This window comes from Dreissena polymorpha, chromosome 12 (assembly GCF_020536995.1).
Source record: "Dreissena polymorpha isolate Duluth1 chromosome 12, UMN_Dpol_1.0, whole genome shotgun sequence".
NCBI classification, from domain to species: domain Eukaryota; kingdom Metazoa; phylum Mollusca; class Bivalvia; order Myida; family Dreissenidae; genus Dreissena; species Dreissena polymorpha.
The window spans coordinates 53,196,320-53,216,031 of NC_068366.1; the positions used below are offsets into that span (position 1 = coordinate 53,196,320).

A 19,712-nucleotide genomic window follows, 5' to 3' on the forward strand; every position below is an offset into this window, starting at 1 on the left:
GATACACCCTATTGCAAGTTTAACGAACAATGGAAGGTGTTAGACAACAACTATCGGAAATGAACAAACAAAGAATTCATTGCTTTTCTTGTTGCGTTAATTACAGGTTAATACTAGCGAGTATCGGTACATCACATGCTCATCTTTGAACTCGTTGGTCAAAGTACAACCTTGTAGTAACTTTCTGTCAAATTAATTAAGCATTTAAAATTATTTAAAATGCAGTGCAAACATATGTAACTGTAATTTAAACTATACGGCATGGTATTTTACAAGCGTGTGCTATAACCGGTAGTCGTTGATACAATTGACGCTATTTTCGGACACTTACATTTTCGACTTTAAGTTTTCGGACACCTGTATTTTTTGAATATTTTTAGTATCTAAGTTTTCAGACACGAACAAAAATAATTATTTTAAAGTGTCCGAAAACATAGAGTTATTACGGTACCTTAGTTTTTGAATTATCTCCCCTTTTATATTACTTTAAAGTAAATTTTTGTCCAGAGCATAACTCTAAATCTACTAAAGGAATTTACTTGAAACTTGAAACATAAACAGATGGCAACTACGAGAAGTGCAGTGACCAAGAACCATAACTCTAGCTACCTTATTATTTTTAATTATCTCACCTTTTATATAATTTTAAAGTAAATTTTTGTCCGGAGCATAACTCTAAATCTACTGAAGGGATTTACTTGAAACTTAAAAATAAACAGATTGCAAGTAGGAGAAGTGCAGTGACTAAGAACCATAACTCTATCTATCCCAGCTTTTGAATTATCTCCCCTTTTATATAATTTCAAAGTAAATTTTTGTCCGGAGCATAACTAAAATTCTATTAAAGGGATTTACTTGAAACTTGAAATATAAACAGATGACAAGTAGGAGAAGTGCAGTGACTAAGAACCATAACTCTATCTACCTTAGTGTTTGAATTATCTCCCTTTATTTAATTTCAAAGTAATTTTTTGTCCGGAGAATAATTCTATGGCAACTGGGAGAATTGCAGTGAACATGAACCATAACTCTTTCAGCCATAGTTTTTTAATTATCTCCCTTTTTTTGTTTTACAAATATTATTCTACTCTCTAAAACAAATGTTGTCATACAAGCAAACACATTTTGGCGGGGATTTGGCACTACTGTGACAAGCTCTTGTTTTCTTCTTTTTGGGAATGGGGTCAAGTCCATTTGGATAGGGAAAACTCTAGTTGTTTGGACTTAAATTAGGAAATATGTGTTGTAGTTTTTTGGCTAACAAATGTTCAAACATTGAGAATAAAAGAGATTTCAATATTATAATAATAACAAAGTTTCCATTAGAGCTTGATGGGAGATGAACAAAGTGTTAAGAATTAATATTTTTTAGAAGCTTCAGTTGGGAATTTCACGGTCCCATATGGGAAAAATGTATACTTTCTACCATTTGGGAATGGGTCCTTCTACATGCCCCACAAAAAAAATAAAAAAACTGTAATTTGAAACCTATTTTCGTATTACAGGTTGAGTTGTTTATTTGCTTTGCTGTCAAAGATATTATTTGAAGCCTATGTAGTTAAGCTTGATTGAATTGAAAGCCTTTGGTTGGTATAAAGAGACACCTTAGTTTGTATTGAGGGAAGAATCTGTTCTTGGTGCCTATGTGTAAATAGATTTGCTTATGTCAGTCTGTCGGTTGGAAGGTCAGTTGGTTAATAATGTTCAGTTCTTTTATTTCCAACAAAGTTTATTTGTTGTTCACTCAATTTAATGAACATTTTTTTGTGCGGGGGGGGGGGGGGGGGGCATGAAATCTATGTCAATTGAATTATTAGCATTAATACCACACGCATTGTTGAGTTCTGTGTGAAAGTTGTCTTTGAGCTGTTTTGCTCTGTATTTCTTTCAACACTCTTCATAAATGTAGCCATGTTCTGGGAACACTTGGCATAATGCGTGTGAGTAAAGTGTCATCCCAGACTGCACACTTGGCATAATGCGTGTAAGTAAAGTGTCATCCCAGACTGCACACTTGGCATAATGCGTGTGAGTAAAGTGTCATCCCAGACTGCACACTTGGCATAATGCGTGTGAGTAGTGTCATCCCAGACTGCACACTTGGCATAATGCGTGTGAGTAAAGTGTCATCCCAGACTGCACACTTGGCATAATGCGTGTGAGTAAAGTGTCATCCCAGACTGCACACTTGGCATAATGCGTGTGAGTAAAGTGTCATCCCAGACTGCACACATGGCATAATGCGTGTGAGTAAAGTGTTATCCCAGACTGCACAGGCTTATCTGGTACAACACTTCAAGCACTTGAATTTAGCCCAGTTTTCCCAGAACAAGGCTCAGATATCTCCTACTTGCTTCATATTATCCCCGGCCATAGGCGGAGGGATATTGATTTGGCGTTGTCCGTCCGTCCGGCACTTATTTGTCCGGAGCCATGTCTTAGAAGTGTTTTGGCCGATTTCATTGAAACTTGGTATGAGTATATATATGGATATGAGGATGATGCACGCCAAATGGCATTGTACACCATCTGTTAATAACGGAGTTATGGCCCTTTTTATCTTAAAAAAATGCTTTTTTAGTGTCAAATATAACACTTTTGTGTCCAGAAGCATATTGGCTTGGATATCAATTCAACGAATTTGCTTGTTTCAGGTAAAGATGAGGAAGAGACACAGCCCCCACCAGGTGAGGGACCGGAAGACAATGTAGAGCAAGAGAAGAGGGAGGAGACGCCTGCTGATCTGGAACAGAAACAGGTTAGTTTTTTTGGATGAATTGAATGAATAAATTAACTATTTTGTTAAGGCTGTCCTGTTAGCGCAGTGTTCGGTGCATACGCTTCTAACTTAGTGGACCAGGGTTTGATCTCCAAGCCTGTAAGCATGTGAGTTTGATTGGTGGTCACCATTCCAAACAGATGAGATTTCCTCTGGGTTCTCTGGCTTTGCCCCCGAACTAACAAATACCACACTAAAATTGCAAATCTTCCGATTACAACTAAATAATATGAATTGCAGCTATAATTCAACATTTGAACCACAGTCCAGGTCCTTAAATAATGCAGCCTCAGGCGCGGAAATTAGCTTAAATAAATAGGTTTAAACTAAACTAACATCAGTAGGCAACTTAGTAAAATAATGCCCATGCAGTAATTGTAGCAACAATGAAGAAGTTAACATATCAAAATGTTTCCTGTCGAGTTTATATGAATACGATTGACCAATTAAAAAGTGAGGCATACTTACAACCTTGTGTCCAGGATGAAGACAGACCAGAGGGTGAGGAGGCTGACAACCCAACAGATGAACAGACAGACACAGACCCCAACAAAAACGAAGAGGAGGGAAAAGAGGAGCCAGGATTTACACCTCAGGTACACTTTCATTGTAGTTTTAAAGTATTGACTTAAGTTTTATTGCAACAAATTTGAGGCTTCTATTTATAAACTCTTATGTTAATTTCCTGGCTAGAATCAATTCTTTTACGCTGAATTTTCCGGGGTATGGAAAAACGCATTTTCAACCTCCACCTGTTAGCATTGAACTAATGACCTTCTGCTAGAAAGACAGACACCATTAATTACAATTTCATGATAGTTTTTGGCTGAGAAATGGATACACGACTGTATCAGGTAAAGACAGACACCATTAACCCTTTGCATGCTGGGAAATTTGTCGTCTGCTGAATTTCTAAAATAAGCATTTTCTTCGATTTTTTTCAAAGAATATTATCAGAATAGCATACAGTTTCCAAAGGCCTTCAAAATTCGGTTCCCGCACTGAAAGGGTTAATTACAATTTCATGATAGTTGTTGGCTGAGAAATGGATACACGACTGTGTCAGGTAAAAATACATTTTTGTCCCCTACCGGTGAAATCGGAGGGGACTTATGGTTTGCACTCCATCTGTCTGTCTGTCTGTCTGTCTGTCAGTCCGTCACACTTTTCTGGATCCTGGGATAACTTTTAAAGTTCTTAATATTTTTTCATGAAACTTGAAACATGGATAGATGCCAATATGGAGATTATGCACGTCATTTCATTTTGTTCCTACGTCAAAAATTCTGGTTGCTATGGCAACAAATATAAAATAATGGAATTTTTTTTTTACTGACAATGGTGGAGTTTCACCGGTAAGGGACCATATTGCTTGGCAATCTCTTGTTAATTATATAACTTACATAGTACTTACAAAATGATACTGTCATCTTTATTGTTTTGTTAATACTGGCAAGCAGATATTTATTTGAATGCAGGATAAGCCAATCATAACAGATGAAAACCAAGATGCAGACGAGCAGGAGGAACCAGACAATACTGACAAGGCTGTTGAGCATTATGGGAAGACGTCACATGACTCCAGTGACAATGTGGAACAGAGTGAGACAGCTCAGGATGCTGCGGGTGAAAAATCAGATATGGACAATCAGGAGGTAATATTGAGTGAGATGTAATATTGTAAAAGGGCTTATATTGAATGAGTAATGATATTAAGTGAGAGGTAATACTGTGTGTGAGGTAAAGCTGTGTGAGAGGTAAAACTGTGTGAGAGGTAATACTGTGTGAGAGGTAATACTGTGTGAGAGGTAATACAGTGTGAGAGGTAATACAGTGTGAGAAGTAATACAGTGTGAGAGGTAATACAGTGTGTGAGGTAATACTGTGTGAGAGGTAATACAGTGTGAAAGGTAATACAGTGTGAGAGGTAATACAGTGTGAGAGGTAATACAGTGTGAGAGGTAATACAGTGTGAGAGGTAATACAGTGTGAGAAGTAATACAGTGTGAGAGGTAATACAGTGTGTGAGGTAATACTGTGTGAGAGTTAATACAGTGTGAGAGGTAATACAGTGTGAGAGGTAATACTGTGTGAGAGGTAATACAATGTGAGAGGTAATACAGTGTGAGAGGTAATACTGTGTGAGAGGTAATACAGTGTGAGAGGTAATACAGTGTGAGAGGTAATACTGTGTGAGAGGTAATACAGTGTGAGAGGTAATACTGTGTGAGAGGTAATACTGTGTGAGAGGTAATACAGTGTGAGAGGTAATACTGTGTGAGAGGTAATACAATGTGAGAGGTAATACAGTGTGAGAGGTAATACTGTGTGAGAGGTAATACAGTGTGAGAGGTAATACAGTGTGAGAGGTAATACTGTGTGAGAGGTAATACAGTGTGAGAGGTAATACTGTGTGAGAGGTAATACTGTGTGAGAGGTAATAATGTGTGAGAGGTAATACTGTATTAGAGTAATAATGTGTGACAGGTCATATTGTGTTAAAGGTAAAGTTTTGTTACAGGTTATACTGTGTAGGAAAACAACTGTATGTTATAATTCATGAGAGGTAATATTTTGTGAGAGGTATTACTGTGTGAGGGATGATAATATATTAGAGGTAATATTGTGTGAGGGATGATAATAAATGGGAAGTAATATTGTGTGAGAATTAGGACTGCGTGAGGGATGATAATATATGAGAGGTAATATTGTGTGAGAAGTATTACTGTGTGAGGGATGATAATATATGAGAGGTAATATTGTGTGAGGGCTAACACTGTGTGAGGGCTAACACTGTGTGAGGGATGATAATGTATGAGGGGTGATAATGTATGAGAGGTAATATTGTGTGAGGGGTGATAATGTATGAGAGGTAATATAGTGTGAGGGATGATAATGTATGAGAGGTAATATTGTGTGAGTGATGATAATGTATGAGAGGTAATATTGTGTGAGGGGTGATAATGTATGAGAGGTAATATTGTGTGAGGGATGATACTGTATGAGAGGTAATATTGTGTGAGGGATGACAATGTATGAGAGGTTATATTGTGTGAGGGATGATAATGTATGAGAGGTAATATTGTGTGAGGGATGATAATGTATGAGAGGTAATATTGTGTGAGGGGTAATAATGTATGAGAGGTAATATAGTGTGAGGGATGATAATGTATGAGAGGTAATATTGTGTGAGTGATGATAATGTATGAGAGGTAATATTGTGTGAGGGGTGATAATGTATGAGTGGTAATATTGTGTGAAGGATGATACTGTATGAGAGGTAATATTGTGTGAGGGATGACAATGTATGAGAGGTAATATTGTGTGAAGGATGATACTGTATGAGAGGTAATATTGTGTGAGGGATGACAATGTATGAGAGGTAATATTGTGTGAGGGATGATAATGTATGAGAGGTAATATTGTGTGAGGGATGATAATGTATGAGAGGTAATATTGTGTGAGGGATGATAATGGATGAGTGGTAATATTGTGTGAGGGATGATAATTTATGAGAGGTAATATTGTGTGAGGGATGATAATGTATGAGAGGTAATATTGTGTGAGGGATGGTAATGTATGAGAGGTAATATTGCGTGAGGGATGATAATGTATGAGTGGTAATATTGTGTGAGGGATGATAATTTATGAGAGGTAATATTGTGTGAGGGATGATAATGTATGAGAGGTAATATTGTGTGAGGGATGATAATGTATGAGAGGTAATATTGTGTGAAGGGTTATAATGTATGAGAGGTAATATTGTGTGAGGGATGATAATGTATGAGAGGTAATATTGTGTGAAGGGTTATAATGTATGAGAGGTTATGCAGTATGAGAGGTGATATTATCTGAAAGGTAATAGCGTGTGAAGGGTAATGTTGTTTGAGAGTGATTATTGTAAGAGATAAAAAAAAGTAGGATAATGTTGTGTGAAGGATCATATTGTGTGAGAAAACTGTCATACTCAGGGCTAATAGTGAATAGAGGAAATACTACGTGAGAAGAATACTGTATGAGCGGTAACACTTCAAGGCTTAGTGAGAAAAATAGTACATGGGGATGTTTGATTCGTAGAAAGCAAGGAGGCCATAGTTTGTTTGTTTTCGTTTATGTTACTTTCAGACAAAAGAAAAATTTCATAAAAAATAAACTTATCAACCATAAAAATAATGATTCATAGATTATTTGATTACATAAGAAGGAATGAAAGTTAGTATCTACTTCATGTGAACAAAGATTTATATACAGATATATGAACAAACATGTGCATATATGTATTCATTGATGCATAAAGGCATCCATTTAAAATCTTAAAAAATGGGGAAAGGTTTGTATTATGTTTTAATAGCTTAATTACGTTACCTGATATCATATGCTATTTACTCCGATAGGATCATAATTTATCCGGAATTTTTCGTCCGAGGAATCCCACACTCTTTGAGAAACCCGTCAGGTAGGTCAAAGTGGTCACATTAGTGCCGTGTAGCCGCACAACCAAAACGGGACATAACCCAGAATTCACTCTTATTCCGGATGGCGATATACAAAGGCCGACATTTTGTTATAAACTTAATTGTTGCTTCTGTTTCGCTGGATTCTTCTGTTTAACAGAATAGAGAAGTTTATGTATTGCGTTAAAACATTCTCCGTATATATGTCCGTGTATTTCTGTATCGTTTTGTGTATTTGTTTGTTTGTTCAAGGCAAAGTATGCCTCAAACACGTGGCTCATGTGGACACACAAAGGCAGCATGGGACAACCATGGTAGCTGCCTGTCGTGTGCAGGATGTACCCAGGATAACTGCTGCCCTTTCTGTGAGCATTGGTCTGCAGATACCTGGGCCATTAAGCGTCGACCCTTCAAGAATCGTGGACGCAACAAGAATAGTTCAGATCAAAGTAGGGAAAGTTCTGTGTGTCGGGACTTTTCACCACACGAACTTGACCATACTACACCAGTAGCTGCCAGGCATCAGTCCCTACCCCGTGACAACACCGGACAAAATTTGCCCGGTCCGTTCATCGGGAATGACCAGTTGAATGACTCTGCATCAGATCAACGTAGGAAAAGTTCCGTGTGTCGGGACTTTTCACCACACGATCTTGACCATATGCCACCAGTAGCTGCCAGGCATCGGTCCCTACCCCGTGACGACACCGGACAAAATTTGCCCGGTCTGTTCATCTGGAATGACCAGTTGACCGGTCCGGAGACTTCACTGGTCACCGGTCAACATTGACCGGTCCGGTCACCGGTCATGCTATGACCGGTCACCGGTCACTGACCGGTCCGGTCACCGGTCATGCTATGACTGGTCCGGTCAACCGGTCACCAGTCATTGACCGGTCCGGTCACCGGTCATGCTGTGACCGGTCCGGTCAACCGGTCACCGGTCATTGACCGGTCCGGTCACTGGTCATGTAATGACCGATCCGGGCACCGGGTTTCGGTCTGTGCCACAGACCGTTCCGGTCACCGTAGATGTTGACACTACCTTGTCAGTACTCCACAAAGGTAGATGCAGCCACGTTTCTACTGTGAGTCACAGACGTAAACGTGTAGTGTCTGATGTTTCCGACTACTCCTCCACCTCGGGCTCGTCGTCATATGACTCATCGTCTACTTCAAATAGCCCTCATCATTACCGGAGGGGACGTCGTTCACGCTCACCGAGTGTTTCTCGGCGTAGATTGCCTCGTAAAGAGCGATCACGCCAGCGCTCGGGGAGACGTTCGATCAGGAAACATCATTCCCAGCGCCGCCGAACAGTGTCTCGGCGTCGCAGGGATAAGGGACATAGACCTTCCTCTATTAGGCGCTCTCGGACTCCTAGGTCCCCTAGTCGATCCTTCTCTGAGGAATCTATTGACACCCTTCCACGTGTGTCGGCCTCTATGTTGGCCTCAACACACACTTCAGCCGTTCCTACAACCACTGAGCATAACTTGTATTCAAACACTAGTTTGCATACATATCAGGCTCAAGGTACAGGGGTTAATCTAACAACTTCGGCTGCGTTTTCAGCCCCACGGGTCTCTTCCACATTGCATAGAAGTATACCCCGGGCTGCCGCTACACCATCAAATCCCAATACTTTGTGGATCCAACAGTCGCCGGGAATCTTTGTCCCTTTTTCGACTGATCCTTTACCAGCGACCTCTGGTATTCAAAGTGAGTCTGCTGACTTGATCTCTGAGAGACCTAACTCACCAGCTATATCTTTGATGGTGCCGGAAAACGATTCTCTCATGATAGAAGCGAATGAATCTATTATTCCTTCTCCTATATCCACCGGTTTCAATCAATCCAATGCTCCCGCAGATGGTTCGATTGAGGCGGGTTCGGAGTCTAATGAGGCCGAACTTTATTATTTGGCCTCCATCAATCAGGTATACGAACTTATGTTCAATACCTTAGATGAGGACTTCTGCCCCCGCCCTTCCTTGTCTCTCACAGGATCTGCAGTTACCGTTACAGAACAGGTAGCACGCAGACGAAAGCCCGGCAGGATAAGTAAGGCTACTTCCCGAGTGGATCTACGCCTTCCTATTGGCTCTTCCACAATGGCTGTTTTCCAGTCACTTGAACCAGCCAATAAGCCTTCGCCATCTCCATGGAAAGCCCCTAAGGAGCTGACGGAGCCTAAACAGATGGACGGCGGGAAAAGTTATAAGGCCCCGGTACCAGATCCTGCTACCGGTTTGGACCTTTCCAAACTTCCGGTTCCTGATGCTGACATTAGTAAGCTGTCACTTACAATGCCTTCATCATCTACCCATACATCAGTCCCTCTTTCCCTGTTGGAAAATTGGGAGCTGAGAGAACGCCGTTCCATAGGTCTGGCTAACCAGCTAGATCTCATGGCAGCCACAGCCTTAGACTTGGTTTGGGAGCTCTCTGATTCAATCCCAGAGGAGCTCCGGGCCTTGTTGATACATCTTTCACGTACTACGCAGTGTTTATCTCACAATGCTGCGTCTTCTATGTCTGAGATGTTAAGGCTTCGGAGAGACCTCATCCTCTCTTCCTTGCCCAATAATTTCCTTTTGGAAACAGGCGTAAACTCCCTTCGAACTGCTCCACTAACAGCAGAGTCTCTTTTCGGAGGGAGGATACAGTCGGCACTTACTGCTGATCGTGAAGATCAGATACATGCCTCCTTAGCTAGGAGCAACTCTGACCAGCGCCCTTTGGTTTTTAAGCGCCCTGCTTCTAAGCCCCCAGGAGCCCCACCGGCCAAGAACGCTAAAAGGGACAGTTTCCCTACTAAGCGTCCGTCTCCTCCACGTCAGCCCACTAATAGGCCTCCTTTTCAAAACAGAACAACTTCCTATCGGAAGCGTTCTGTAAAACAAAATTGGAGTAAGGGCAAACCCAATGCGGACAAGAAGTCATTTAATCCTTCTTCCGGCAAGGGTGGACCTCCTAAAGGTCAGCCCTAGGTCATACCCCTTTCTACCGCCACAACCTCTGATGCCGGAGGTACCAGTCGGGGCCAGACTTATGCACTTCGCAAATCGATGGCTCCAAATAACTTCGGACGCGTGGGTTCATTCTCTTGTCACACAAGGCCTCACTTTTCAATTCGAAAAAAGGCCCCCACTCTCTCGCGTCCCAATAGATCTGGTATCTCCGCATCCACAACTTCCAGACTCCATTCTCGGACTCCTGGGAAAACAGGCGGTAGAAAGGGTTCACGACCCTTGTTCTCCAGGATTTTACAGTGGCCTTTTCCTTGTTCAAAAGAAAAGCGGCTTCTGGAGACCAGTCATAGACTTAAAAGTGTTCAACACGTTTCTAGTCAAACCTACTTTCAAGATGGAGACTCCTGCCTTCATTCTGCGCTCCATTAAACCCATGCAATGGGGGGTTTCCTTGGACCTGGAAGATGCATACTTCCATGTTCCTATCCATCCCAACTACCGGAAGTACCTGCGCTTCTCCTTTCGAGGCCAGGTCTACCAGTTTCGGGCGATGCCCTTTGGATTGGCCACAGCTCCACGAGTTTTCACAAAACTCATGGCCGCAGTGAGCGCACACCTCCAATTACACGGGGTTCAACTGCTTCAGTATTTCGACGATTGGCTCTTACACCAGCTCGATCGTCAACTGCTTCTGCTACACCTAGAGTTCTCTTGGAAGGAGCTCCTCTCTTTAGGACTCCTTCTCAATGTAGCCAAGTCAGACCTCATTCCCTCTCAGGATTTCATATTCGTGGGAATGAATTTTTTGACCCACATCAATCGGGTCAGGGTCTCACCGCAACGTATATCAGACCTCCTTTTGAAGGTCAGATGGGTGCTGTCCCAATCTCATATCACAGCTCAAGATTTCCTCTCACTCAACGGTATCCTGAGCTCTGTAGCAGACTTCGTGCAGTTGGGACGTCTCTTCCTACGTCCTCTTCAGCACTATCTCTCAGCTCGATGGAAATGGTCTCCAGACAATCTGCTTACACAGATTCCCATCCTTCCGTCCTTAGTCCCCCACCTTCAATGGTGGCTAGACGAGGAGACCCTGTTGGCAGGAGTACCGCTTCTTCCCCCGCAACCGTCTTTACATCTCATAACGGATGCGAGCATGGAAGGTTGGGGCGCTCACCTGGAACCCCGCAGCCTGACACTATCAGGATTGTGGTCTCCTCCCTCAGGAGTCTCTCCTGCACATAAACAATCTCGAAATGCGAGCAGTCTTTCTAGCTGTTTCTCAATTCCAATCACATCTTCGAGACTCCTGTGTGATGGTATTGACAGACAACACATCAGTCGTGGCTTACATCCAGAAACAGGGCGGGACACACTCTCACTCCCTATATCTGGAAACAATGAAATTACTTGTTCTTTGCAAGAGCCTAAACGTCTCTCTCTTGTCCAAACACATACCAGGTCGTCTCAACGCCCTGGCGGACGGTTTGTCTCGCAAACACCAGTTACTTCCATCGGAGTGGACACTTCATCAGGAAGTGGCCAATCAGATATTCCTCACATTCGGTTATCCACTGGTCGACCTGTTTGCGACCAGAGACAACCACAGACTTCCTCTGTATGTGAGTCCAGTGTACGAACCAGCAGCGTGGGCGGTAGACGCGCTTTCGTTCGATTGGGATCAACTGGACGCTTACGCTTATCCCCCACCCATTCTAATTCCCCAAATCTTAGGGAAAATCAGGGTGAGCTCTTGCCGGATCCTCCTGATAGCCCCTTGGTGGCCCAGGAGATCCTGGTTCAACGACCTTCTCGTTTTCCTGTGCGAATTTCCCAGGGAACTTCCGCACAGGTCAGATCTCCTATCTCAGAGAGGCAGACTTCACATGGATCCAGACATGTTCCACTTACACGTCTGGCCGTTATCAGGCAATCCCTGCAGAAGAAACGCTTTTCTGTCAGGGCTTCAACGCTCGTTGCCTCTGCAAGGAGAAAGTCCACCAGAGCAGTCTATGATGCTCGCTGGAAACTCTTCTCTAATTGGTGTGTTCGAGGGAAAATTGATCCCCTCAATCCCTCTGCTAGACGCATAGCGGATTTTCTAATCTATCTCTTTGATGATAAGAAACTGTCTCTTAGCTCCATCAAAGGATACAGATCTGTGCTTTCGCATACCTTGGCTTTTCGTAAGTCATCACAAGTCTGTGCTGACCCAGCCATTTCGGAACTGATCCGAGCCATGGAACTTAAACGTCCTGTGTCTCGTTCTCTTACCCCCAAATGGGATTTGGCTTGTGTTCTTGGATCGCTTATTAAAGCTCCCTATGAACCCCTTAATCAGGCTTCTTTACAGTTCCTAACCTGGAAGACCGTTTTCCTTCTTACCATGGCTTCATCCAAACGTAGAAGTGAAATTCATGCTCTTTCTATCGAAGAAAGCCATCTTCGTTTTGATTCCTCCGATGGCTCTGTCACCTTGTTGTGTCAGCCAGGATTCCTTGCTAAAAATCAACTCCCCTCTATGGCTTCTAAACCCTTCAAGGTCCCAAGTCTTTCTAGAACTTGTGGTAATGAAGATGAAGATAGACTCCTCTGCCCTGTCAGGTCTTTGAAGTTCTATCTTAGTAGAGTTAAGTCTATTCGAGGTTCTCGTAAGAGACTCTTCATTCCCTTAAAAGGGGGGGGGCGATGTGTCTGCGGCTTCTATTTCCCGTTGGGTAGCCTCGACTATAAAAAGGGCTTACTCTTCTCTTTCTTCAAGGGATTCATCCCTTTTTAAGATTAGACCGCATGAATTACGAGCAATGTCGGCTTCGTGGGCATATATTAATCATACCCCACTCTCTGACGTGCTTCAAGCTGCTTTCTGGAGGAATCAGACTACTTTTTCATCTTTTTATCTTCGTTCTCTGGAGTGCCAACAGGACAACTTGTATTTGTTGGGCCCCCTTGTGGTTGCACAAACGGTAGTATCTTCTACGGCATAGGTATATTACGCTTATCCGTGAATTAAGTTAATACCGTAATAACGAAGATTAGCTGAGAACCCGAGATATGGGTTCCGCTGTGATGGGGAGATTTTCGCGAACCTTCCCGCCTCAGCTGCAAATTCAGCATATGATATCAGGTAACGTAATTAAGCTATTAAAACAAATTTTTCTAGTAAAATTCATTTTAATTAGTAATTACTTACCTGATATCGGTAAGTCCCACCTCCCACCCCACTCTTCGTCTAATATTTCATATTTTTGTATTGGAATAAGAGTGGATTCTGGGTAATGTCCCGTTTTGGTTGTGCGGCGACACGGCACTAATGTGACCGCTCTGACCTACCTGACGGGTTTCTAAAAGAGTGTGGGATTCCTCGGACGAAAAATTCCGGATAAATTACGATCCTATCGGAGTAAATAGCATAGGATATCAGGTAAGTAATTACTAATTAAAATGAATTTTACTAGAAAAATTTGTTTTAAGTAATATTTGACATATCAAGTAATATGTGTCTTATCATGATAGTTAATGCCATTTTATTTATATTGCTCTAGACAACTGGTCAAGGTCAGGCCAGTACTGACACCTCTGAAGGTCACCAAGGTAACATGTCACAAAGGTCACAAGACACTGGGTCAGAAGGCAAGAGGAAAAAGGTAGGGGTCACTGCTCCCTGAACAGCTTAGTTTAAAATGTCATTAATTGAAAAGTGTGACGCTGTTTAAATTCTATTATTTATACACTAGGTACAATAGTTTTACACTCAGCACTAAGAATAGACCAAAATAAATAACTTTATTTTAAATTGTTGTTATTAACAGAATTAAAGCATGTGGAATAGGTTTGTGACTTTAAAGAAAGTCTTATATTCAGCTAAAATTGCGAGATATTTCAAATATTCTACTGAAGGTTCTGCCTTGATTAGTATCGAGTTTTTGAATGTTTAAATATCGTGAAAATTACAGTATAATTTGAAGATTAAGCAACAATCCTTAAAAATATGTCACACAACTAAGCAACAATCCTTAAAAATATGTCACACAACTAAGCAACAATCCTTAAAAATATGTCACACAACTAAGCAACAATCCTTAAAAATATGTCACACAACTAAACAACAATCCTTAAAAATATGTCACACAACTCATGGTTAAGGTTGCTCACATGTTAAGTAATTGCTTATGTAAATCCTTGGTTTTGTCAAATCTTTCATCAGACTGAACGGCAACCTGGAAAAGCTGACAGCAACAGGTCGCTGGGAACTGATGAGCAGAAGTACAAGAGGCTAAAAACCACTGATTCTACACAAACAGAAGATAAAAAACATGATCAAGAACAGGTAATAAGCTGGTTTATGTATAATTACATGTAGATAAATCAAATATTAAATTGTGAATAAAGAGGAAAAGTGTTTAATTTGGGGAGTTTCTATTGTTAATTGCTATCTTTAAATATTTATTGTAAAGGTAGGGACTATGGTTAGAAGCCTTTACGGATTTGTTCCATACTTTATCACAGAGCTCCAATATAGCAAACATATCTTTTTTGTACTGCTGACAGAGCAATCAAACAATGGAATTTACAGTTCAAAAGTTTGCTACATACCAATATGTTTGCCAAATACTAACGGAAACTAAAGAACAGTTCAACAGTCCATTTATTAAGAAACCCATTTCTCACACACATTATGAGTTTCACTTTAAATTAACAAATTCACACACGTTTCATTACCATGGCAACAGGACACAAACGCTGACCAGCGAGCAGACATGTTTGAGCATGTGAAGGACTCGGATTCCCACCACGATGCCCAGACCCTTGACACAGCCACTGCAGAACAGCAGCGGGAACAGGGGCAGATAACTCAGGAACAGGAGGAGGCCGAGTCAGACATAGATGAAGATTTAGAGATGCAGAAAGAGGAATCAGAAGACATTGTGAGAGGAGCATAATTATGTGTTGTTGTCGTGCTATTTTTAGCTTGACTATTATATATGAAATATATATAGTGGAGCTATCCTACTCACGTCGGCGTAAGCGTGCAAATGTTAAAGTTTGCGTACTACCCCAAATATTTCTTATGTCCTTTGACATATTGCTTTTATATTTTGCATACTTCTTTACCAACATGACCCCAATCTATAAACAAGAGCAGACAACTGTATCAAGCATTTTGACAGAATTATTGCCCCTTTTATACTTAGAATATGCATATTATTGATAAATCTAAGTTAAAGTTTGCGTACCACCCCTATTATTTCCTACGCCTTTGACATATTGCTTTTGTATTTTGCATACTTTTTAACCAACATGACCCCAATCTATAAGCATGAGCAGACATCTGTGTCAAGAATTTTGACAGAGTTATTGCCACTTTTATACTTAAAATATGAATTGATAAATCTATGTTAAAGTTTGCGTACCACCCCAATTATTTCCTATGTCCTTTGACCTATTGCTTTTATATTTTGCATACTTCTTTACCAACATGACCCCAATCTATAAACAAGAGAAGACAACTGTATCAAGCATTTTGACATAATTATGGCTCCTTTTATACTTAGATAAATGAACATTTTGCTCTAATTGCCATAATTTCTTTATTTATGATCACATTTGATTCATACTTTGACAAAACAACACTTACCTGACATACCACTCCACCTAAACCATCCCCCATGCCCCACCCCAGAATCCCCTCCCCCCCCCCCAAAAAAAAAAAATAAAAAAATGTTTTTTCCCTTTTTTTTAAAAGACCATCTATTAAATGACCTCACACCCACATTATACCCTCCCCCCCCTCTCCATGATGGCTTACGTTATTATGTTATACCGTCAAGCACTCTAATAGTCGAGCGCGCTGTCCTCTGACAGCTCTTGTTGTATTTTATATTTTATAGGACATTTATATTTTTTAGCTCACCTGAGCACAACGTGCTCATGGTGAGCTATTGTGATCGCCTTTTGTCTGTTGTGCGTCGTGCGTTGTGCGTTGTCAACATTTACCTTGTTAACACTCTAAAGGTCACATTTATTGTCCAATCTTCATGAAACTTGGAAAGAACATGTGTCTCAATAATATATTGGACGAGTTCGAAAATGGTTCCGGTTGGTTGAAAAACATGGCTGCCAGGGGGCGTGGCAGTTTTCCTTATATGGCTATAGTAAAACCTTGTTAACACTATAGAAGTCACATTTTTAGTCCAATCTGCATGAAACTTGGTGGGAACATGTGTCCCAATAAAATATTGGACAAGATCAAACATTGTTCCGGTTGGATGAAAAACATGGCCACCAGGGGGCAGGGCAGTTTTCCTAATATGGCTATAGTAAAACCTTGTTAACACTCTAGAAGTCACATTTATTGTCCAATCTTCATAAAACTTAGTCAGAACATTTGTTATAATGATATCTTGAACGAGTTCGAAAATGGTTCCGGTTGGTTGAAAAACATGGCTGCCAGGGGGCGTGGCAGTTTTCCTTATATGGCTATAGTAAAACCTTGTTAACACTCTAGAAGTCACATTTTTAGTCCAATCTGCATGAAACTTGGTCAAAACATGTGTCCCAATAATATCTTGGACGAGTTCGAAAATGGTTCCAGTTGAATGAAAAACATGGCCCCCATGGGGCGGGGCAGTTTTCCTTATATGGCTTTACTGTATGGTAAAACCTTGTTAACACTCTAGAAGTCACATTTGTGGTCCAATGCTCATGAAACTTGGTCAGAATATTTGAACTAATAATATCTGGGCTAAGATCAAAAATGGTTGAGATCAGTTTAAAAAGATGGCCGCAAGGGGGCGTGGCATTTTTCCTTAAATGGCTATTTACTACAAAACCTTGTTAACACTCTAGAAGTCACATTTATTATCCAATCTTTATGAAACTTGATCAGAACATTTGTTCTAACAAGAGCTTGAGTGAGTTTGAAAATAGTTATGGTTTGTTGAAAAACATGGCCGCCAGGTGGGGGGGGCAGTTGTCCTTATATGGCTTTAGTGAAAACTTGTTGACACTATATTAGCCACATTTATTGGCCAATCTTCATGAAACCTGGTCAGAACATTTGTCCCAATGAAATTTTGCCAGAGATTGAAGCTGGGTCATATGAGCTCAAAAACTAGGTCACAAGGTCAAATATAAAAAAAAACATGTTAAAAGTCACTTTTTTGGTCCAAAATAATCTTCATGAATCAGCTTGCATTTTTTTTCAGAATAGTCTAGTTCCTTTGGCTTTCAGGTGAGCGCCTTAGGGCCTGATGGCCCTCTTGTTGTTGTAAATGTTTTAGTTTGACAAAACGTTTTGAATACAAAATCCTTTACTAGTACATTGTATGTTGGTAGGTTATTTTTAGAATTCATTATTTCAGCTGTACTAACCGTCAGTTATACGTATTGGGGGAAATTTATGTTTTGCAGACACCACATATTCCTATATGTAATAAATAAAAAATATTTCATTTTTATATTAAAACGGTAACTAATTATAAAAACGTTTTAACAGGATGAAAAACTTGACACCATTTCGTCCACAAAATTGAAAAGCAAACAGAAACATGATGAAGGCAATACTGATGCTTCTGAAGACGAGGGTGATATGGAAATTCAGAATGATCATCGCCATGAGATACCGGGTGAGGTCGTTTCCACGTCAACTGTTGCTAGGGGCATGGAGTCCACCATTCACACTGCTATGGAGTTCCTTAGCTTTGATACGGATGTAAGAGTTGCTTGGTTTTGCTAGATTGTAGAGTGTTATTTTACAATTGTTTGGTTTATTACCTCATTCCTGGTTTAGTTTTGACACATCGGATTATATTTATTCAGCAATACACTTTCATTCTGTAGGTTTGTATCATTTTTTAATCAACAATTATCATTAACTGCAAATACAATTCTACCATACAATATCATCATCTAGATTATGTGGAAGAGACATCAAATAGTGTGATATATGAAATAGTCTATTTTGAGTAAATTGACTAATGTCGGCCACCTTATGTGAAATCTGGGCCCTATTGCATGTGGTGAAAGTACTAGGGACAACTCTTTCTGCTTTTATTGAATTTTTCTTGAAAGGAGGTCTTTTTTAAAACAAAAATCCATTTGAGGCGGAAAGTATTGTGCCTGTTTAGCCTGTGCATACTGCACAGGCTCATCTTGAACGCAATGCCAAAGGCCACATATTGCCAATAGCTCATATATTTCATTCTGTGACTGCAGACGTATGATCTGGAGAGTCTGAGATTACAGCTGGAGACAGAGCTTGGGTCCTGGAGTCAGTCCAACCTGCCTGTCAACACAGACTTGGTGAGTTAAGTATTGGGTACCTAGCAATTTTTGGCCCAAAATTCATGTATTTAAATTTAAACACCATATATTTCCCGGTTTAGTAGCAGTTTCTTCTATCATACATACAGAATTGCAGTATCTATTTCTTTTATTGTTACAAACATTATCATCCTGTGTATCAACTGGTGTATAATACAGAGCGTTATAAACACTGACATACATTGTCAAAAAATGTGTAACTCAAAAGTATTTTTGCATTTTAAAAATGTTTGGAAAAAAGTTGATATAATCTGTTACAAATTATTTTGAGTTTTAAATAATCACCATTGTAAAGATTGAGATATTATAGAAGGCAACTTTGTAGAGCAAATTACGCTTTATGTTACACATGCAGTGATATAATTTGTCTGTAGTTTTATTTGCTGACCATATTTAGCATGGGCTCTCCATATAAAAAAATAGTGACTAGTCAATAGACTGTAGATTTCATCTATATTGTATTTAACAGACCTAAACTGGTCATATGGATAAAGAAGTAGGAGGTACAGTATTCTATATTTATCACATAGTAATCAAGCAACTAGATACATGAAAAGTATTTTACATTTTCCAATAATTTTAGGATACAGAGAATAGAAATGTGGGTGTCCACAAAACATCAGATACTTAACCTCATGCACATAACACCTGTCACCATAGACATTGTGAGTCTTGCACATAGATTGTTATCAGGTGAACATATCAGACTCACTTGTAGAAACTTTCATTTTGCAGAAAATAGATCTTTGGCTGAATATTTTAAGCTTTGACTCTCATGAACAGGTTAAAGAACTCCGGGCCTGTGTTCACCAAACAATTCTTACACTTCAGACTAAGAATAAAGAGTATCCTTTAAATTAAAAAAGAAGTCCACTAATTCCATAAATTTAAGTCAAAGTTGTCTTTAACCCCTCTAATTACATATTTAATTATTGAGGACATTTTGTTACTGACAAAGGCACTATTGGTAGCATCCTTAAGTCTAAGAATGGTGTAAAGGATAATAGCCCTGAATTCAAGTGTTTGAAGTTGTAGAAATTCCATATTTAAATGTTTAGGTTGATTCCTGAATTGTCTTCAATATAGTTTAAGGTCAACAGCAGAACATTGTGCACCTCAAGTTAATGTCAGATAGGGTGTGCAGAACAAATCAGTGACCTTGAAACCAGATAAACCACC

At 40.2% G+C, this 19,712-nt stretch overlaps 1 protein-coding gene across 1 annotated transcript in view; it reads left to right on the forward strand.

Annotated features, from left to right (window-relative positions):
- Positions 1-19,712, forward strand: part of LOC127852812 (midasin-like) — a 98,169-nt gene that overhangs the window by 53,714 nt on the left and 24,743 nt on the right. Inside the window, exons 28-35 of the mRNA XM_052386802.1 lie at positions 2,655-2,758; positions 3,262-3,375; positions 4,258-4,434; positions 13,754-13,855; positions 14,416-14,538; positions 14,942-15,136; positions 17,707-17,922; positions 18,426-18,512. Of these exons, the coding sequence (XP_052242762.1) occupies positions 2,655-2,758; positions 3,262-3,375; positions 4,258-4,434; positions 13,754-13,855; positions 14,416-14,538; positions 14,942-15,136; positions 17,707-17,922; positions 18,426-18,512 (1,118 nt within the window). The remainder of the gene's footprint in view (positions 1-2,654; positions 2,759-3,261; positions 3,376-4,257; positions 4,435-13,753; positions 13,856-14,415; positions 14,539-14,941; positions 15,137-17,706; positions 17,923-18,425; positions 18,513-19,712) is intronic.